General features: G+C 39.2%; 1 protein-coding gene across 5 annotated transcripts in view; it reads left to right on the top strand.

Moving 5' to 3' along the window:
* The window catches only part of LOC147213240 (serine/threonine-protein kinase D3-like), a 34,211-nt gene that overhangs the window by 1,316 nt on the left and 9,633 nt on the right, over positions 1 to 23,262 (top strand). For 4 of the 5 annotated variants that reach the window (XM_086143092.1, XM_086143089.1, XM_086143093.1 and 1 more), the window contains 9 exons: positions 833 to 1,278; positions 12,293 to 12,431; positions 13,727 to 13,858; positions 17,085 to 17,242; positions 19,636 to 19,825; positions 20,008 to 20,085; positions 20,229 to 20,412; positions 21,111 to 21,234; positions 21,817 to 21,894. In XM_086143092.1, the coding sequence (XP_085999218.1) occupies positions 982 to 1,278; positions 12,293 to 12,431; positions 13,727 to 13,858; positions 17,085 to 17,242; positions 19,636 to 19,825; positions 20,008 to 20,085; positions 20,229 to 20,412; positions 21,111 to 21,234; positions 21,817 to 21,894 (1,380 nt within the window). In that variant the 5' untranslated portion in view covers positions 833 to 981. Of the gene's footprint in view, positions 1 to 742; positions 1,279 to 12,292; positions 12,432 to 13,726; positions 13,859 to 17,084; positions 17,243 to 19,635; positions 19,826 to 20,007; positions 20,086 to 20,228; positions 20,413 to 21,110; positions 21,235 to 21,816; positions 21,895 to 23,262 lie in introns of all 5 variants that reach the window. The other variant, XM_086143090.1, reaches the window with a different exon arrangement.

The raw sequence follows: 23,262 nt of genomic DNA on the forward strand, positions 1-23,262 counted from the left end.
CTGTATCTGAATCAAGTACTTTCCATCCCAACATCCATTCAACTAAATGGTCGAGCACCAACCCTACGGCTTGGAGTAAAAACTAGTCATCATTTTAACTACTATTAGATTCAGCCGTAGGCGGCTCTCGCAGTTTGAAGGCAAAGTCCCGCCTCTCCATAGTGACAGAGAACGTGTTTCCACGAGGTCCAAAATCAGATCAAATGTTTAAATAATGTCTGTGACGCTTTGAAGGTCTCTTTGGAGACAGTTATTGAGATGACGTCAACGCAGTTTGCGGTGACGTTTAACCCATGTGTATGAAATATGAATATTTGTCCTTGAATGCTGACATTGACAAGCCGGTGGGTCTGTGGCCTCCTAACTTGAGCCACTGGTCCATTTTCCTTGGCCCACATCTGGCAGGATACATTCAGGCCACAGTTTGTGCAAACACTGCACGCTGATGTTGTAAGTGTAGAAATAGTGCAGAAGAAGTCCCAAAGTAAACTCAATGTGCTTTAAGAAAAGCATTCACATCTGGAGGCTCATCGTTACCTAAAAGTGATTTGAAACCAATTCGGCCTTTCAAGTTTTTAACCATTTTGAACACAAGTGATGTCTTGGTTTATTTACTATTAAATGCCCGCAAAATGTTGATGCTCTTTTGAAACGAATGATTTACAAGATTTCAGCTCATTTAAAAAACAGATCTGAACTGGATGGAATGCTCCTTTAACGTGGTGTGTTTGATTGTCAACAGATGCTGCCTGTGAAATGAGCAAATAGCAAGTTCATGCTGGGGGTGAAACTTCCCGGGAGTGTTTAAGTATTGGCTTCATATGGGTTTCAGAGATGCTCGGCGGCGCCAGGAAACGCCTCTTGCGGGATTTACTGATGTGAGTCGACAGAAGCTCGGCTGATGAACGGACCCCCTCGTTTCTTGGATGCCGTTGTCTTGCCACGCCTTTTATCCCAGGAAGACGTCTCAGAAAGCAGCCAATGTCAGCAGGCAACAGCTCGCCCCCGCCGCCGGCCTCGCCGCGGTCCTTCCCCGTACTCCCTCAGCACGCTGCGCCTCCCACGCCCTCGCCATCCCCCAGCCCCCCCGCCACGCTCTGCAGCCAGCTGTCCAATGGCAGCCAGACAGCACCCAGCCCCACCAACTCCCGGGGCTCCATCCACGGTGTCTCCTTCCTGCTGCAGATCGGACTCACCAGGGAGACGGTGACCCTCGACCCCGGTGACCTCACTCTTGCCGCCGTCCGAGAGCTGGTCTGCTCCATCGTTGACCAGAAGGTAGACGCATCCCCCCTTCTTTTTATGCACTAAACATTTCTAGGTTGAGATTATGTTAATTAGTATTGTGGTGTTGGTTTTTTTTTTTTTGGTTTTGTTTTTCCTCCAGTTGTTCAAGTCTAGAAGATGAAAACTAGTTTGTCTCAAACTTCCTGTTACAATGTCCCCTCTCCCTGAACAACCTGAATTCATTCAAAGAAAAATCAGTCATCAATCAAAGTTTACAATCCTCTCCTATTTTAAGGAGTTTCTCAGCAGTCTTGTTTATGTTTGGCCTCACTCATTATTATTATTATCATTATTATCATTATCATTATTATCATTATTATTATTATTATATTTTAGGTGATTTCTGATTAGTTTTTCAAGTGAGTAGTTTTGGTTATTGTTTTTGGTAGTGTCTTGATGCCATATTTATCAAATAGTATAAAATTGTTCTTTGGCTCTATTTAGCTTTCTGAGTAGTTTTCCTAATTTGACTTCAAGTCTATGTCATTTTTTAGTGTTATTAGTTCATGCTAATTTGCTCTTGACATTTTTCCTCAAGATCTTGAAAACCAATAAATATTTTGTACAAATTGAGTAATTCAAGGAACTTCCGAAAATAAGATCAAGCTTATGCTTGTAAATTTATTACAAGCGACTCTCAATACTTAGTAGAGCTACTCTGAACTAACTTTAGAAAAGAGTCTTCTGACCCTAATGCTGAGTTTGTTTTTCCTGTTTGAATTTGTGTATCGTTCCTTTCGTCTTTAGTTCAGTCATCTTAATCTCCCAACATCTACTGTTCTCACTGTAAGCAGCACCCACCTGGTGTGAAAACACACACACACACACACACACACACACACACACACACACACATTTTGTGTTTATAGAAAGCTCTGAAGCCTCTCTCAGCTCATTAGATGATTCCTCAGTGAAGTGTGTTTGGTCATTTTGGTCATGTGTAACTGCTTAATGATTGCTGTTTTTATTGTAATTCATTCCTATGAATATCAACAGTTATAATTTGCCTTGGGTATTACAATATTACCTGACAATTTTTAGTAAATCTGACAGTGGTTTGGTTGTGAATCCAAAAGGAAGAAAACTGAAAATGTGGGAAATCATAAAATACATAGTAAATGTATATATGGCCACACTGAAGTTCTATCACAAAGTCATGTAATTTTTTGAATTGGTTTTTTAGTCTCATTAATCTGGAAAAAATGAAATATTACCCATCACCTGACTAGAAATTGGTTGAAATCCCTGAACATGCTTCAGCCAAAGTGGGCATTATTTTTTTTAATGCCCACTGTGGTGGTCTGTTAATAATCATGTATTGATCACATAAGTAAACTGAAGTTGAAATTACTACTCAAACATCAGAAATGCAAGATAAAATACACAAAACGTAGTTATTTTCGAAAAAAAGAAATCATTATTAAAAATTAGTTTTTTCTCAGTCATTTTCTGATGAAATTTCAAAAGGTTATCAGATCCATTTATTCATTGTTTGCCACTTATCCTGCATTCAGGGTTGCATGGGATGCCGGCCTATCCCCACTGTCATGGGCCGAGAGGCAGGGTTCAGCCTGGTCATATATATAGACAAACAACCATTCACTCACTCCTTCATTCGGGGCAATATTTCCCAATTTTTAAGCAATCAGATGTAAAATATTCCTGCACTAGCAAATTGTCCTGGTGATTAATTGAATAGCTGGCAGGCAATTGATTGTTTATTCGTGAATGAATGTTGTTCCAGTCAGAATAATCCTACTACTTCAGATCGAACCGTTATTCCTCCACAATGTGAGTAAGTCCGAACCTGGCAGTGAGTGCGGCTGCAACAAGTGGAACCAGTGGAAAAGTGATGGGATGGTTGAGTTGGTCACGGACCTCATGTTTTCACTGGTCACTGACAGAGGAAGAGTCTCCCGGATGCCACTGCTGCGTCAGCAATCTTCACTTCCTGTTTCTCCTCCATTCTGCAATGCAGCAGGGCATGCACTTTGGTGGCAATTACATTCTTTTTTTATTACGCCTTTCCACTTTACACAATTACTTTCTTACCCAACGTATTAAAAATGACAAAGAAATCCAAATCAAATTAGATCAAAATCAGCAGAATGCTTTCAAGAAACTATCTTATTTAATTGAATGAGTAAATATATTTAAATATGACTCTAAAATTGATAATAATCTCAATTTTTATTCAAAGGGATAATTACTCAATATATTTAAATTAATCTGCAATGTAGTGCAAAGGAAACAGAAATGTTAAAAAAAATGCCTCAAATATCAATGAAAACAACTTCAAATTGAGAGACACAATCTTTTTGACATTGTCACTGATCATTGTTCAGTAACAGAGAAAAACTAGAAGCTTTTAGTATTCTGGAATGGTGTTTTTCTAATATCACTCAAAGAGGAAGAAACACATGTTTTCAAACAGTTAAAAGAAATAAATGGATGTTAACCTGTCTCTTGTGTCAACCTCAGAATAGTACAAATAAATGTACTTTATTCAGCCCAAATCTGGGAAATGACAAAGCAGCAGCAGCACAACATACAATAAAAAGGCAGAGCACAAGCAACATATTGTATATATTAAAAAGGAACGGGAGTAAAGAAACACTTTACATAAGAAAGAAATTGTGAGTATAATTGGGAGAATAAATGTATATGTATATATACATATAGGATGGAAAAAGGAAAGGTTTAGATTATATGAATACACACAGACATGTATATTGTGTGTGTATAAAATAAAAAAAAGAGAAGAACTGAATGTATAAACTGTAATGTGCAAAATAAACTGAAAGGTGCAGACAGTGGGAAAATGACTGTGAATAATTGTTTAGAGAAATGGCCTGTGGCACGAAGGATTTCCTGAATCTGTCCATTCAACAGCGGAGTGGTAACAGGTTCACATTGTCCCCCCGAATGAGCACAAATGTGTGAAATAGGTGTATTTTATTGCAGCACCTTTGCAGCGCGTCTCCAAGCTGGAAGTCAAGTCCGTGTTTCGCTTACAAAATGACATCATCACTGGAATTCTTCTCTTCCTGCTTTTGTGCTGCAACTGTGAAATGTGGGTGTGATTACTGCTAGTGTGTCACTTCTCCTTGGGGGAGGGGAGGGGGTCAGGGAAGTTCCCACCACCATCACCCCCACCAACACACACACACTCATTGCCTGGATGACATAATGAACCTTGTTACTCCATAGTTTGTCTATCAGCCAGTGTTTCCTGCAGCTAGAAGAGAATTCACTCTGTCTCTTTCACCTTGGAGTTTTAGAGCAACAGATTAAACATCACAAATGTTGATGGAGATCAAAAACAGACATTTATGAAGCAATGTCAGAGACAAGTGACAATAGAGTGGAATATATATTACAAATATTGGGTAAACAAAAAAGAACATTTGTAAAAATGTGAATTTATCTAAAGGACCCAGTAAGTTGGTTCTGTTTAATAACATACAAAATTAAAGTTTGGGGACATAACACACCACGAAGCATAATTTATTAAGGTCAATACAGACTGATAGCTTCAAGTTTCAACAAGGTTGATCAAGGATCCAGCATTAGTGTCTCTGAATATCAAACATCGCTTTCAAAGATTAACATTGCATTCAAAAATCTGTCTTACACTCAAAATTAGTCTTTTGCATGCTCAATTTCATGTAACCGAATTTTTTTTTTTTTCTAGAAATGAATTATTTCTATGGGTAATATGTATGATCATTCAAAGAAAGTTGCTTAACATAATTATAAAATGTAACTTAAATTTCACCTACATTTAAAGAGCAGAGTTACATTGTGAAAGGTGTTAGGAAAGGAAATTCATAGCAAGATGAGACGGATGAAACAAAATGTGAATATAGGGAGTTTAGAACAACATTGAAGCACAAGAGCAGCATCCCTCTGTTGCCATGGTGACGAAAGGGACATGCCTCCTCCACTCCCTGTCTCACGTATGTTGTGCTTGTTTCCATGGCAACCAAGGCCAGGTGGCAGTTCAGGTAGAGGCGAGGGACTCTCAACCCGCCCACAGAGCGACGAGAGCTCTGCTCTGTCCCTCTCTCTCTCTCTCTCTCACACACACACACACACAAACAGGTACAACACTCCCGGGCTCTGTATTCCAAACTCTATATGTCACATTGTCAATGTGACAATGGGTCACATTGACCATCTTCAGTGGTTTTTAGTTCAGTACTTTGACTTGTAAACTCTTTTCTAAGTAACCATTTTGAAAAGAAGATTAGGGTTATTTCACCATATTATGAAAATTTAAGCCTAATTTTTAGATAAAATCTTTCTGTTTTTTTTAAAGTCAATGTCTTTTTGTTCACACTTCAAAAACCCAAGTGTTTTCATGCAATTATAAAAACTGGGGAAGTATATTGGTGAACTTTGGACAATTGCTTGGTAATTTCATTTAATTTCTCGCAGATTTTAACCATTTTAACATAATTTTGCCGAGTTTCAAAGCATTCCTTGTAGTTGAGGAGTAATTTGTTGCCGTTCTTAGTTTATTCCTTGCCAATTTTTTGGAGATTACTTGGAAATTGAGTGTCTCTTATTTCAATGCAGACTCTGTTTGATATAACTTTGATTAGCACTTAACAATGCCATGGTGTAGCTGTGACCCAGGAGTAGGACTGAAAATAATTCAAGCATCATAAAAGAAGGGGGGGGAGCTCCTGCAGTGGAAAATATCTGTCCTTTTACTGTGAAACCAGAAGGTTTAATCCTATCATTAACAGGCTTTTATGTAACCGTGCCTAACCGCACTTTTAACTTCGACAAAATCCCAGACCTAGTTTGCCACCTCATTAGACGAAACAATGCTCAGAAAACTAAATACCAACTGTCCATTTGACTGCAGATCCTGAATGTCACACAAACAGCTTCTGTATAAATTCATATCCAGGATTCTTAGTTTCACAGAGACAACCTGCTTTTATCTCTCCAAAGTGTTGATAAATAAATTCACACCTGCACCCTCTGAACTCCATGACTAAGGGGTTTTAAAAACTGTTTTTTAAACTCAAACACAATATTGAGTACTGCAAAAGAATTTAAAATAATAGAGTATGGCGTATTCAAGATTATTGATCTGTTTAATTTCCAATGACAGAATTTTTTAAAACGAAAGAAAATGTAGTTGCAAGACGAGGACTGAAAGGACACCAATCCCTAAGATCATTTATTTGACAGAATATTTGGGGGTGTATTTCAAGTATTTCTTTTGGTTATTTTTCTCATAACTTGGAAAGTATCTAGTCAATTAATCAATTTAAAAATAAATAAATAAATTAAAAGCTTACCATCAGTCTCAAAGATCAGATTCCAAATTAACCCCAACCCCACTTTGGGACCCGCTAAACCCAATTACTTCTACTTACTCGGGTAAATTCATTTTATCAATTTGAGACTATGGATTGCATATATATTCTGAAAAAGTATATAACTATACAATAATAAAATCAATGATATAGAGCAGCTGCTTAATGTTGGATCATAAATCTTCCTCTTGCTTCACCGAATCATTTCCCCACCTGTTCATCTGATAGGAACCAGGAAGTGGCTTTGCGTCCGTCATCTGGTCCCAAAAAGGAAATTAGATTTGGTTTAACATTTACTTTTCCTGGTTTCGCTATCAAATCTAAACAGGATATCGGACCATTATTTGCATGTCGTAGGCTGATGGGTCATTTAACTGTGTCAACGGTAAATGGATACATTTACTGCTACTGCTTGACTCGCAATTTTCACTAGAAGTTTGTTTTAATCAAGAGGAACCTGCAATCAATGTTGTAGATATTTAATACATCAAATAATCACTCTCGTGAATAGCATCCATAGATGCAAATGACTACACCACACATGGCTATGCAATGTATATTTTTTTTTCCTTTTTTTTTTTTTTTTTTTTTAGTGCAGGATAGCCAAACTTGTGGCAACCGCATATCGTTAATATTGGAAGATGCAACGAAGTATCTAATCCGAAATATGCAGCCGCCTCCTGTTTGAAATCGCTCAAATGCTCTTTTTGAAGCTGAGTTGGATTCACAACACAATGCCATCTGTCTGTCATACACGAATGATCATAAAAGCAAGAAATGTGCCCTATAAGAATAGTGTGAAGTGCGTGCATGTGGCTTGTGGGTTTGGTGACTGTCGTCCTGTGGTCAGTCACATGGCCTGTTGGGTCACAGTGGGTGAGGAAGTTGAAACGTAATGTTAGAAACCTCAGTGGCTTCAAACTAAATACGGTACACTAAGGTCTGAAGGAAAACACAGAAATCTAAGTCCTGTTATTTATCCAAAGTTTTGCAAGTGTTCATTTTCTTTCCTAAAACAATCTCTTCTACAGATGAATGTTAAAGCAACACACAAACTCTTTGCCCTGATACATGAGCTTCCCTTTTTCACAATGATTAGCAGTTTTATGGTAAATTTGAATCTCTGTGTCCAAACACTTTTGACACCTAAATAAGGGGGCAGGGAAGGGAGGGGGGGGGTAATCCATCATAAATAGTAATTCAGGAAACATTTTAACCTTCTCCAGGCAGATGTTGCAGATTTGCGACAGCTAAATGCTACTTAGCTAATTACGCCACAACTTAATTTGAGCCTGAGAGGGTTAAGCCAAACTACATTTTAACAAAAGACATTGCAGCAGCATTGAATGCTATTTTAACAGGATTGTGACTGAGGCACATGAAGAAACACATGAAGAATGTTTTAGATTGCCTTAAAATGGGGGTGGCATGGCTCAGGTGCAAGAGTGTTCGTCTTGGCTCCATTCCCAAGCTCTTTCCAGCCTGTCGAAGTGTTTGTGAGCAAGACTCAAACCCCCAACAGCTCCTGGGGGCGCCACTAAGCGGCTGCTCACTGCTCGTGGCTCATCCATGATGGGTTTAATGCAGATTTCCCCCAAGGGATTCAAAAAGTGTTTAAAAAATGTGAAATCAAAGCTGAGTAGAATCTCTTATCTGTGGCGCACTTGAGATGGCTGAGCATGATGACGTTTTGTGAACTGGCCCTTTCATGCTGTGACTCCTACGTTCACCATCTTATGAAATAATGAGATGCAAATGCAGCCAGACCTACAAATACGTTCTGCCATGCCACCCCACTATGCGGAATTATGGTCAAATTGATGCTGTGTCTTGAAGAATATAGATTCCTGCCTTCTACAGTTTTCAACAAGACCTCATGCTTACAACTTCTCAGATGAAAGTTTGGCTGTAGTTTGGTCTCATCCACCAAACTCGAAATTGAAAACAAGCAAACAGGACGTGCTAAGATCTGAGGAAAAAAGAGCCATAACCCATATTTTAAAAAACTGACTGTAGTTGTTGTAGGAGTTAGAGCAACAATAGTTCATTCTTTTAAATCGATTTCTTGCCTATTTCAACTTATGAGACTAAAATATGTGTTAAGGAGTAAAACACAAATCTCCTTTCAAACAAAGGTGTTTGGCTGACTCCCATTCAAAGATGAGTATTAATTTAAGCTCATAGAGAAATTACAGTGGATAACGGAAGAGGTCAAAGGTCATGCCGACAGACCCAAGAAACATAAACAAAGTTTTTTTTGTTTTTTTTTTTCTGTCTTTCCAACCAGACACTTTTTTTAATTACTTGGTGTTGATAGTAATGCGCAGGTTGAGCTTTGCCTGTTTGTTTTTAACTTCTCTCTGAGCTGCAAGGATGAATGAAACTCCCTCACTCCCTGACAACCCTGACCCTCCAAGCCACTTCCTGTTGTTTCCTGTCCGAGGCGATGCAGCCAGCGGGTGTGTGTGCGGGTGTGTGTGTGTGTATGTGTGTGTGTGTCTGTGTGTGTGCGTGGACATGCGTGCATGTGTGTTTGTTTACCCTTATATTTTTCACCTCCTGGATAATTGCACGGCTGTGGAGAAAGACTTCAAGAGCTTTATTGGAGCTGAAAAGCTTTTTGTCAAAGATGGCGGCTGTTGGCCTTTTCATTGCAATCAAATGGTTTTCAAGTGAAACTGAAAACCTTTATTTTATTGTCTCAGAAGTTCATCACTTTTTATTATTTTTTTGTTTTTTATCATGTTAGGTTTTTCGAAATACTGTGATGTGATATTGTCTTTTCCTTTTAGATCTTTGTACTCTTTTTTTTTTTTTTTTTTTTTTTTTTTGCATTTTTTTGTTCCCTTTTTTTGGTACTCTTCAGTTCTTTGGTATATTTTGCATTTATTTAAAGAGTAACATTTTGCTTATTTTCAGTTAAATTTCCTATTTATATTAGTATAATTGACAACATAATTTAATTCTATTTTCTACTGATTTTCTTTTAAGATGATCAGCCAGTGTTTTGAAATATTCAGTATTTATTCTATCTTAACTTTGGATCATGTTTTGCCCATTTTTGATGATTTCTTGTTAATTATGGGATTAGTCTGTGGCTGATTGACTCGAGGAATATTTCAACAACAAGTGGGTGTGGCTGTCGAGAAATAAATAAATGATTTAGCCATAAATGTTCTAAATAAATAGCAAATGCTTGCCAAAAAAACAAACAAAAGTTATTTGTGCCTGGCAATTCAATGCAATAACAACAGTGTGTGTGTGTGTGTGTGTGTGTGTGTGTGTGTGTGTGTGTGTGTGTGTGTGTGTGTGTGTGTGTGTGTGTGTGTGTGTGTCCACCCTTTTAGAACCAGGATTATTGGGCTCCATGAACACAGTCTGTCTGGTAATAGCTGAACAGATTAAGAGGTGCCACAACCCCCCACTCCATCGGTTAACCCAAAAGTGGCCTGACATGATGGGGGGATCAAATGGCACACCAAAGTTTTGGAGGTCCTGACCAGAGTAAGGCTGTGCTGTCATAAATGTGGTTGCAGCTCCATGAGGGCGTCAGAAGAGGTGTGTGTCTGTCCGTGCGCGTGCATGAGATGGAGAGGTTAAGTCTGGTTAATGGAGGATTAACCACAAAGTCGGGATGAATGCGTATTAAACACACACTTGTGTCCATTAACACAAGCATGAGTTTGTTTCCTGCCCAGACTGATTTTTCCACTCAATGATTTTTTTTTTTCCTTGTTTTATTTTTTTTAAAAGCTTTTTTTTTTCTTTCTAACCCCACATCTAGCAGTGTCTGCAGCGTCACAGGAACTTCATGGATACTTAAAACCTCAGGAGAAAGAGCAGTGTTTTTCTTTACTCCAAATAATACACTCCGGAAGCTAGTACTGTGACTACGGTAACAAGTGGAATAAGGAACACTGTCAAACACTTCAAGATCGATTTTCATTTTTTGCTTAGTTTTCCTAAAATAGTCTCACTTTAGGGATTACATAGCTGGAGTAAAGCTGTTCAGTCAAAGTTCAATGGATCAGTTATTTTTGATTCTGTAAATGAAACTTGGAGACACATACAGTAGATACCAATGATTCAACTTGGGATTGTTACGTAGATTTTAATTTTGAAGTTTATTTGAAAAGGGCAGAAATAATGATGGCTGGATATAACAATATAAAAAAGCACTGGGGACATAGATTATAATAAAATATTATTGAAATGATATTGGTCAGCAGAGGGGTTTTCTATGTCTGAACTTGAGTGTTGAGTGATAGAAGCAGCTAATTCTAATCATAATTCTCAGATTTTTCTGATGGTCTGGTCATTTCAGTGAGACAAAGTCTGTAAGTTTCCTGTTATTTTGAAGCATTTTTTCCTGTATTTTGAAACTCATTTAGTAAAAAAACAATGTGTATCGTCTCCCCTTTAATGTATAGAAATTAACTTTAGTGTCAACAACAGGATAGTCAACCAGCAGCACCCTCTTGTGTTCTGCAAAAAAAATAGTAAATTGACTCGATACTGTGATGCTTTTTTTCAATTTCATCATGCAGATTGTTGTGGCGCTGCATCCGTACATCATTTACAGTGTCATCCAACACTTATGTACAGCTGTTATGTATAATTGGGGTCGCACATGGTAGGCGCCTTCCAGGTATCTGTGTGTCAGAACCTCAGTCATAATTCATGAGTGTGTGTGTGTGTGTGTGCGTGTGCGTATGCGTGCGCGCTCATGCATATGCTCTTGCTGTGCTTGTTTGCTCTATGCTGGCACTTGCTGACATCCTGCTTCACCTGCTTGTTTCAAGTTGCTGAAGCCTCAAAGATGTATCTTACTGTTTAGCTCAACTTTACTGCTATAAACAGTCCTCATTGGCCCTTGAGCTCTTGTTGCTTTTTATGTTTTAAAAAAAAAAAAAACAAATACTGCAACTTTTTTTAGACAAATAGTTTTATCATTCAGCAAGCAATCCCCATTTTTATATTTCATAAGTTGTAGCCCATTTATTACAGTTCAGATGACTTTATTACTGTTGCTTTTTTCCCCATGACATAACACAAAGGTAGACTTTTATGATTAATCTTTGTATTCTTTCAGTCAAGGGTTAGGGAAAATACATATATATGTGTGTGTATTATATGTATAATGTGTGTGTGATAAATCATTATAATTGAGATTATTTTCAATTTATCACAATTATAGTTCCCACGTTTTTAAGAAAAAAGACAAAAATGCAAAGAGATAATGAATAGCAAAAAAATAATAATCCTTAAACAAGTTTCAATTCACTTGAGTAGATGTATTTTCAGGTCAGATTAGCATATGCAGGATCAGCTCTAGATGAAGGGTTTTGGCTGAATTGCCTCTAAAGAGCCCTCAGTGCTCTTTTAGTGTTCGGTCCAGACCATGAAGACCAACCTCCGATGTACTGAGTAAATGAACAATTGTATATTCAAAATAAATACCACCCAAATGTTATTTCTAACAGCTCTACGGTCACATGGGGATGAAGAGTGAGCACCGTCTTGGCTATTTGGTTTGAACAAACAATGTTACCCCGTGGTTTTAAATCAACAAATTGAAGTTGAGATCTCTGATGTTTCTGGATGCAGAGTTCCTCTCCTCTGTCGCTCTTTCCCTCCTGGTCTGAACTCCTCTTTCTCTCCCTCCTTAGTTCCCCGAATGCGGGTTTTTTGGAATGTACGATAAGATCCTGCTCTTCCGGCACGACCTTAACTCCGACAACATCCTGCAACGTTTGACCTCTGTGGAGGAGATCCATGAAGGTGACCTGGTCGAGGTGGTGCTTTCAGGTGAGCAGCTGGTAACAATTTTTTGAAAGAAAATCGGTCGATCGGAAGATCGGTCAGTTGAGTTTACTGAGTTAGAAAGAAAAGTCATTGTTACCATAATTGTTTTCAGCAGGTGTTGTCCTGTGCCTGGATAAAATCAATAAAATTATCCCTTTTTTTACTGCACATGTAAGAAAAAATGTCCATGAAACAGTATTTAATTGATGTATATCACAACTGATGGGTCTCCAGCTGTGATTAGCCAGACTAGGAATGGTAGCCTCTTCATCGTGAGCATCATATCTGATCATACACCTCATGTCACTGCTTTCAGTCACTTAGTTCCTCCAGAGTTTTAGTTTCCGCTTCCCCTCATCTTCCGGCCCACAGAGCCACAGGGTCGGCCTGGGTCCGGTATCACCTCGGGCCATCTTCCGCCCCCACCAAAATATTGTGTCGCGCTTTGTCATTTCCTGAGCGGTGTTCACAGGTAGGGCTGAAAAACTTAAGTGACACCATCTCAGCAGGTTTCATCTACACCAGAGAAAGAAGCTGCAGTCGTAACCGCATTGGACCCAAACCCACAACCACTTCCTCACTCGCTGCTGCTGCAAAACCTGTAGATCTGATGCATTCTGACTGTAACGGCAGGGATCAGACAACCTCACTCTGCATTGAGATGAAACGACACACTACAACCTTTTCAGAGCCCCGGATGATTCCCCATATATTTAGAAACCTTCAGGAGAAATCTCTTGTGCAACCATATTAAAAAGTTTGAAAATAATCAAGTATACATTCGCAGACCTTTTTTATGCTTTTGCTGGCAAACTGGTGGCTCGAATAGTCCTGACATAATTTTACCGGCTGAAGTTTTGTGTTACTGTAACTTTTCTGTTGTTAAATTTGAGCAAGACAGCACTTCTTTTGCCACAAAACACATCAGGAAAGTATGATTTGCATCTCAAGTTTCCACTCTACAGAATCTCACATGAACTGATGTACAGAAAATTGCTATCACGTTACATTTGTCTTCATGTTCGGATTATTGAACAACAAAGCTGCAGGAAATGTTCAGGTTCTCTTTTTTTTTTTTAATGAAATCCTTTTAATATGCGCGTGTGTGTGTGTGTGCGTGTGTGTGTATTTTTACTTTTAAGATGTCTTGAAACAGTAAAATGTTCACAAAAGCACATTAAAAAAATATTAGTGTGCCTCAGTTCTTGCAGACAAAATTTGTAGTTTGTTGTTTTTTGTTTTTTTTTTGGACGTTCTACAAATCTTTATCAACATATTTGCTTACTTTGTTTCGTCAGCTCTGGCTACTGCAGAGGACTTCCAGATCAGGCCTCACACACTGTATGTTCACTCCTACAAGGCCCCTGCCTTCTGCGATGACTGCGGCGAGATGCTGTGGGGACTCGTCCGACAGGGTCTCAAATGTGAAGGTCAGCGGACGCCGGAAATTTCACAGCTTTAGAAGAAGTACATATAGAAGTCTGTCGTGAAAATGGCACATCAGCCACACCCCTGTTGTTTCAACCACAAACATTCACTTTTTTTTCATCTTGAAACCCAAAAGTAGTATGTGCATGTGTGTTAAAACACTGGGTAAATTTAAACATCAATACCGCACACACTGAATTTTAAAGGTATTTTAATTGAATGTAATATAATTATAGAATGGAAATCATGTGTCTTGGGACCTGCAACATTAGTATTCCTCATGATCTTGAGTAAAATGAAAATCACGCCAACTGCATCAATGTTATCCATGAAAACTGCAAAAATGAGTTTTTGAACCGCTCTCATGTCCATAATGTGACACACATGTGAAATCATCAGAAATATACATCGGGATATCTGGGTTTTAAAACCGTTCAGACGAGCTTCCCGTCTGTTTGATGTTCTGGAATGAAGTCACTTATGTAACAGGAACATTATATGTTTAACGGATGGAACAGACCCCATGGAAAGAAAATAAAACAGAGCGGAAAGCCATTACAGCTGAAAGGTTCGCAGTCATTCAATGAAGTTGCCGAATTCCCAGGTTTAACTCTGATTTTCCTGAACTGGACTTTTCACCTTCATCTCACATGGTCTGTGTTTTTTAACACCCCGGTTTCAAATCAAAGCTGTAGTCAGACGTTTTCATCCACTGCGTGACTTCCTGAAGCTGTTTTTCCGTCTGAACCTTAAGGTAACTGTAGTGATGCCAAGATGCTTGATGATCTGACATGCGGAAATATAGCATGGGCCTAGTGAAAGAATTCTGCATGTTGAAACGCTTATAAAGCAAGGATCTGCCCCCTTATTCAGATTTGAATAGAACAAAATCTTGATTGAGATATTTATGTCCAGTTCATTATAATTTCATTTTCAGGTCCTTTTTTTTTTTTTTTTACTGTACAAATCATTGGGTTATTTCTGATTAAGTCATTTCCGGATAAAAACTAAACAATGTCCTTCCAAATTCTCTGGACTACTATATGGACTGTATGTTCAAACCTGAAAATGTACCCACCTGCCCAAATCTGAATGACGTGAGATTTTGATTGACGACAGACGCTTTTGTCTGCGGCTTTAACCAGAGGAGTGAAGAGCTTTTATAAAACATGAATATTTGAGATTCTCCGTTACGCACGACTCATTTAAGTCATGAGAAAAACTAGCACTAAAAGGTGAGGAATCTCAACCCACTAAACTCACCATATATTCAATAAAGAAAGAATAGAAATAGGAATATATCCTTCTTCTTCTTTCTTCTTCTTTTGGCTTTTCCCATCAGGGTTTGCCACAGCGAGTCAACTTTCTCCATCTAACCCTATTCTCTGTATCCTCCTCTCTCACACCAACTACCTTCATATCCTCTCTCACTACGTCCATAAATCTTCACTTTGGTCTTCCTCGAGACCTCTTGCCTGGCAGCTCCAATTCCAGCATCCGTCTACCAATATATTGTCTATCCCTCTGTACATGACCGAACCATCTCAGTCTGGCTTCTCTGACCTTCTCTCCAAAACATCGAACATGTGCTGTTCCTCTGATAGACTCATTCCTGATCCTATCCATCCTGGTCACTCCCAAAGAGAACCTCAACATCTTCATCTCTGCAACCTCTAGTTCTGCCTGCTGTCTTTTGGTCATTGAAACAGTTTCTCAGCCATACATCATCACTGGTCTCACCACTGTCTTGTACACCTTTCCTTTTATTCTGGCCGATAGTCTTCTATCACATAGTACCCCTGACACTTTACTCCACCCATTCCAACCTGCTTGGACACGTCTCTTCACCTCTTTTCCACACTCTCCGTTGCTCTGGACTGTTGACCCTAAGTACCTGAAATCCTCCAGCTTCCTGATCTCCACTCCCTGTAGCCTCACCGTTCCACCCGAGTTCCCCTCATTCACACACATATGTTCTGTCTTGCTGCGACTAACTTTCATTCCTCTCCTTTCCAGAGCATACCTCCACCTCTCTAGATTTTCCTCTACCTGTGGTCTGCTCTCACTACAGATCACAATGTCATCCGCAAACATCATGGTCCATGGGGATTCCTGTCTAACCTCAACTGTCAGCCTGTCCATCACCATCGCGAACAAGAAGGGGCCCAGAGCTGATCCCTGATGGAGTCCCACCTCCACCTTGAACTTCTCTGTTACCCCTACAGCACACCTTACCAGAGTCTCACAGCTAGCATACATGTCCTGGACCAGTCTAACTTACTTCTCTGCTACTCCAGACTTCCTCATACAATACCAGAGCTCCTTCTTGGCACCCTGTCATATGCTTTTTCTAGGTCTACAAAAACGCAATGCAACTCCCTCTGACCTTCTCTGTACTTTTCTATTAGCATTCTCAACGCAAATACTGCATCTGTAGTACTCTTCCTAGGCATGAAGCCATACTGCTGTTCACAAATGCTGACTTCTGCTCTCAGTCTAGTTTCCACTACTCTTTCCCATAACTTAATCGATTGCTCATCAACTTTATCCCTCTATAGTTGCCACAATTCTGCACATCCCCTTTATTCTTAAAAATAGGCATCTTCTCACTATCTAAGACCCTGTTGAATAATCTAGTCAGAAAATCTACCACTGCCTTTCCTAGACACTTCCACACCTCCACAGGGATATCATCAGGACCAACTGCTTTTCCACTCTTCATCCTCTTCAATGCCTTCCTCACTTCACTTTTACTAATTTGTGCTACTTTGTGGTCCACAATAGTCCCCTCTTCTACCCTTGCCTCCCTTTCATTTTCCACATTCATTGGAATATATCCAGTTAGCTCAAAATTAAACCTTGTTCTCCTTTGGACCCATATGATTTACATTTATTTGAATTTTTAGGCAAATTATTTATGTGCTTCATGGAATCCAGGCAACTCTTTTCCAGCTACTTTTGGTACTTTCTGATGACTTGTGGTAAACTCCTCTTCACAGTCAGTTCATTACTTGCAAATTTTATTTTAGTCCAGTTGTCAGGCAATTTCTGGGCTAATTTTCAAGATAATCATAACATGCAAGTTATCTGCAAGTCATTGTTATTTACTATTGAACATCTGAATATTTTTCATTCCATGGAGCAAACAGAAAGTTTCTTTACTTCACCTCTGAGGAAGACCGGTGTATGACTCTCATTGGGCAAAATGGAAATGTGTTTTCTCCGCAGGATGTGGACTCAACTACCATAAACGATGTGCGTTCAAGATCCCCAACAACTGCAGCGGGGTGAAGAAAAGAAGGCTGTCCAACGTCTCGCTGCCAGGCACCATCACGTCTATCACACGTCCGCCTTCCACCGAGTTCCCGCCAGTGATGCAGGAGGAGGTGGGTCCACGATGACGCCCCTGCACTGTCAAGTCAAAGTGTCGACCCTTTTTTCCTCTGACATAAAAGAGGGATTTAAATTTCACATTCATCCTAAAGTGTGGATTTACTCATCAGCTTTATTAAAATGTTATTCAAGTCATATGTTTCACTGATTTGAGATCAATCCCCTTTTTATTTTTGGGTCGTTTTTCTGCTAATGTTAAATCAACTGTTTTGCGAATATTTTTGCTGATTTTCTCATCAGCTTCCAGGCTATTTTCATATAAATCTGTAAAATAGATCATTTATTTGACTTGGTTATGATTAAGGAAAGTCAAAATATGCTTAACATTTTAGACCAATTGGCGTGTGTGTTGGCAAGATGTTTTTGTCATCGATTATAATTGTGTTTTCACGGTCTGGCAAAGTAGGGTTGTGGCTTTTAGACACACTTTATTCTGCTGCTTCATCAGCATGAAGCCGCTACATTTCAGTTTGTCACACTCACAGTTACTGCTGGAGAGAAGCAACTATTCCAGTAGTTTCTCTCAGATATGCGCGTGCGCGCACACACACACACACACACACACACACACACACACACACACACACACACACACACACACGCACACACATTGCTGCAGGCGAACCACTGGATTTTCCATCCTGATAAAAACCACAAACAAAGTGACCCACAAGTTAGAGCTTCACACTGACCGTATGGCATAACCAGTCTTTTATCAGCTCTATCACACTGTTGTCTGCCAACACATTCAGATACACACAGACACACACACAGACACACACACACACACACACACACACACACACACACATACACTGACCAATCAATTAGTTAAAAACCAGGTCAAATAGCAGTCGACCAACATTGTCTGTATTATGAATTGTGTGTAGGTGTGTGTGTTTAATCTCTATATTGAAGCTCTGTGTGTAACATCCAACAATTTTAACTGGCTCCACTTAGATTAGAAAGATTAGATTAGAAAGTCTCTGGTGCCGAGGGGGTCAGTAGTCTACACATTGTCAAGATGCCTGAGGTTCAAGAATGTAGAATTCAACAGGGACTGATCTTGGTAAAACAATGGATCTCTAATGTTTTCAGTGTGGTTCAAAATATACTTCACATTAAAAATTAGTTTTGTCACTGTCTCCCCTTGATGCAAATTTTCTGGAAAAAATGGTGTACAAAAACAACGGACAAAACCAATACAGAGTAGTATTTATTCCTGAAGCCATTCTTCATTGTTTCTAAAATTATTTGTTAGTGGATTATTAATATACAGATGGCAAGTGTGAGTTTATTCGTATGTCTGAAAACAAGCAAGGAAATCTCAATTTGCAAGATAAGAAAATGTGGACAATGGTGATTTAGAAATAAGCAAACAAAAATAGTCATTGTCAACATATACCTGAAAACCTACAATACAAGGATTTTTAAATTAGACTTAAGTTTAAACAAATACTGTACACACAAGCCTTTCAGAAGATGAAATATGCAAATGTGGAACATTTTAAGGCCCCAAGAAACATTCTGACAACAGCAACACCCAAAAAGGACTTCGCTTGATTCCTACATTTTGTAAAACGAATGGAAACCGTATCTTTATTCATAACGTATCAGCCTTGTCAATAGCAGTTCTTCCTTTATATCAAGGCTAAATTTGAAAAAGACATGATGGAATAACTTCCGTCATGAAATACAAAAACAGCTAAATTTTGTATTTCTCTCTGAATATGAACATTTTTTGTTATCTGCATTTTAAAATGCATTCATTGGTTCTTGACACTTTTTAGATAACTATAAATTAAATTCTGTCCAAAGAAGGTGGACTGTCGACTAATTGTGACTCGGAGCGTGACACTTCCTGCAGGACATGATGTATCACGTTGCCGAGGTTATATTTTTTATTTTTTTTTCGTTCAGTGGACTGTAAAGATTTAATCGTTCCTGGTCTTTCACGGAGAGTGACCAAATCCTCCAAACCACGTTGTTACTGGTATCTCCCTTCACTAGATTGAAATTCAAGGGAAAACGGGGTTGTGGAGGGTTTAGGATTTCACAACTTAAATCATTAAAAAAAAATGAAATAGAAGTCAAATGCAAAAATCAAAAATGAGGTGACAATTTTTAAGGATCAATTTCCCATGTATTAAATAGTTGTCCATAATTTGATAAGAATAAGAATAAGAACAACTTTATTTATCCCGAAGGAAATTGTTGTGCCAGAGTTTCAAGTAAAACATAACAATAATAAATAATAGTAGGAAGGAGGGAGAATATGAAATACAAATAAAACTATAAAGTGTCAAAGTCAAGGCTATAAATTGTTTTAAGGTCTGAAAAATTACAAAGATAAATGCACTCCTTCTCTGTCTCCTGGTGACTGCAGCGCCCCCTGCTGGGCGCTGTCAAGCGTAACTCCCTGCTGAGCGGTCGTCCCATCTGGATGGAGCGGATGGTCCAGTGTCGCGTCAAAGTCCCACACACGTTCTCCGTCCACACATACACCCGGCCCACCATCTGCCAGTTCTGCAAACGCCTGCTCAAGGGCCTCTTCCGCCAGGGCATGCAGTGCAAAGGTCACCCACACACATCCATGACGATTTATCGGTTTACTAAGTATATCTCCAAACAACAGGGGGTGAGAGTCACAGCACTGTGAAGAGACATTTAAACCTGACCTGTGAAGAACATAAGGGCAATATGTTTATCCAGCCTTTTCCATGTTCCCTCAATGTGTTTGTTTTTTTTTTTAATCTAGACTGTAAATTTAACTGCCATAAAAGATGCGCAGCCAAAGTTCCTCGAGACTGTCTTGGTGAGGTCGACTTCAATGGCGGTGAGTCAATTTTGGGTCCCAAAAAAAGGGGGGGAACCGTCTTTATCTAGAATTCAAAGTAATAGGTTACGAGGGCAGTATGTTCCCAACATACACGCCTAATGATGTTCCGTGTGAAGTTCAAGCTTCCTTCAATCCCGCAGAGCCAGCGAGTCCCTCCCTTGACTCGGAAGTGACGATGGAAGTGGATAACTGTGACGTCAGCAGCGACGGCGGTCACAGCATCGACGAACAGGATGAGACAGCGGTGCCCGACGACAAGCTCTTCTTCAGTGAAGGTTCCTGCACTGATGGTGAAAAGGATGATGAGACTCTGCGAGCTATCAGGTGATGATCTCTGATAATATTAAATCGAAATATGGCATTAGCTTGTGAAATACCTCAACTCCATAGCATTAAATCAGTACGAGTGCCAAAACAGGCCAGAAGTTTTAAGCCACTCAAGCAAGTCATTGCAAGCATCATTGGATAATAATAATAATAACAGGAAGAATGAGAATAATTGTATTTAGAAAGCACTATAAAAACACATTCATTAATTCCTATTGTCTTTTCTGCCTGTCCTGCAGGGCATGCAGGGACAGGCTCGCCTCAATGGATAAAACGTGGCTTTTAAACACACAGAGTATTGTAGACTTAAACATAATTTTCAGTTAAAGAGATACAACTCTGTCAATCTTTTCGATTTTATTTGTCATACAGTAAAGTGGTAAATGATTTATTGATCTATCTATCTAAAACAAATTAAACATTATTACGTTATTACAACATTGTTAGTTGTGATAAAAGTAGTGATAAAAATAATAATAAAACACATAAGTAAAGGTACATTTATTACAACCTGAAGTATAATGTATAGGAAAAAATATACAATAAATATGGGATAAAACATAATATTTTATATGGAGAGTATTTTTTCAGGTATTTAATTTTGTTGAACAGTTTTGAAATGAAACTTGCATCAGTGTTATTTTAGCAGTAACATTTCTAGAGATTGTGATTTTGTGTGTGTGTGTTTGTTGCAGTCCGTCCACCAGCAGTAACATCCCACTGATGCGAGTTGTTCAGTCCATCAAACACACCAAGAGGAAAAGCTCCACAGTGGTTAAAGAGGGCTGGATGGTTCACTTCAGCAGCCGCGACAATCTGGTTAGACCCACGGCAGACGCACATACGCACACCTGTGCAAAAAATGCTTTGGAGCACAAACAGACAGGTTGCCGTTCAGCTGTGGCCCACAATCACATCAAACTGACAAAAACTTATAACATACACTTGTGTCAGGTTTTACTTTCATTAGTGGGACATTTTTTACATAGTATTTCATCAACCTAAATTTTGAAAATATCCTGATAAATTAAGAAAAAAACGTAGGAAAATACCGTAATATTTCCAAGGTCAACCACAATTTCCCCTGGAATTGCATCGCGTAAAATGTCTTTGGAGGGGGCCTCACAGTCCCTGTCTGAGGGCCAGTGTGTTTTTAGGAAAGAGATTGAATTTACACCCATAAAGGTCCCTCGTAGTTTGCAGGCTTCATAGAGTCGCCGTCTCTGTCGTGGTTGATATACCTCCTGGTGGCGCCATGGGTGCCTCAGGAACAAATAGTCTTCATTTTTTGGGGGAGGATGAGGGGATGGAGGGATTCACTATCCTGATGCATCTGTCCTTTGGACACTTTTGATCATTGTTTTTCTGTGTTTTTTTCTTTTTGTTTGTTTGTTTTTTCAGAGAAAGAGACATTACTGGAGGCTGGACAGCAAGAGTCTCACTCTGTTTCAGAATGAAAGTGGAGCCAAATTTTACAAGGTAGGAGATCCTGCAGTCCGGATCTGGTTTCAGTCACCCGGACAAACAGAGCCACAAGGGGAGGCCAACTCCATTCATCCCCGAGCGTACTGTAATTATTCTCATCAGATCTAGGGGTTTTGCCTTTCAGGAAGGTATCTATGATTTAAAAGGGCTGGACATGAGATTAGATATAACAATTTGTTTAAATCCGTGTGACATTCATACATTCCAGGTCTGAACGCAACTTTGTAGTAACAATTTTATGACACCCCAGATTTGATTAGTCTCTGATCTGTGTTCAGTTTATGAATAGACTTTCTGAATGATTATCAATTTTCTTTCACTGATTCAAAAAAAAAAAAAAAAAAAATTACAGTTATGACCTGACTTCAAGAGGAGTGACTTTCTATCAGATGATCTTCTATCTGTAAAGGAGTCTCTGGGTTGTTGCAGAGGTACAGACTACAGTTTAAGTTCCAGTATGGTGTTCTAACAAGGTGTTATGCTTCGTCAGAAGTGCTTCTATAGCGTTTGATTTGTGCCACTTTAATCAAGTTGTTTGAAAATATTAGGCCTTCTTAGAAAGCCCTTGAGAAAATAAATGAAAACCTTTTGGGCTCTAAGAATTAGTTGGAAAAACTCCTGAAATGTCCTTAAAAGCAGAATTAATCATACGCGATTATTTAGCAGCACTAGAATTTTTTTTTTTTTATGAACAGAAGCTTCTGGTCGGGTGAGACTCCGCTTCCAGATCAGTGACGTGTCCTGTCAGCCTGGCAGTTCCCCAACTTTTCATATCCTGAACTCTTTCATCTGACTGACCTTCACCACAAGCAGCAGAATCCAGCATTTGAGCGGCAGGATGGTTTTAAGGTTGCTTCCCTCTGGTCATCTGGCCAGTGCCCAAAGACATCCCGCTGTTTAATCACAGTGGCGGTACGGCCTGGCAGAGACCTGAGACACTGAGCAGACCTGGACGAGCACAAAGGCAACAGCCTCCCCCTTTATATGTTGAAACGGGCGGTGGCCGTAGCCTGGAGAAGGAAGGAAGACAAGTTTTAAACACTCAGACTCAAAGAGTTTCTCAGTTCAGCAGGAGACCAGGCCAACACTCCAATCAGAGGACACGCTTGTCATAAAAGAGGGATTTAAATTTCACATTCATCCTAAAGTGTGGATTTACTCATCAGCTTTATTAAAATGTTATTCAAGTCATAGTTTCACTGATTTGAGATCAATGTCCTCAAATTATAAAAGATAATCTGTGAGTTTTCGAAAGAACGTTACAAACATACGTAAATAAAACCTAAATTACAATTTTAAAGTAGATCTATTGGTTTGTTATCTTCAGGTGCTTTACTCAATTCCAGAGCCGGTGAGTGTCAC

This window comes from Fistularia commersonii, chromosome 36 (assembly GCF_037954325.1).
Source record: "Fistularia commersonii isolate RoL2024-O1a breed Wild chromosome 36, RoL_Fcom_v1.0, whole genome shotgun sequence".
NCBI classification, from domain to species: Eukaryota; Metazoa; Chordata; class Actinopteri; order Syngnathiformes; family Fistulariidae; genus Fistularia; species Fistularia commersonii.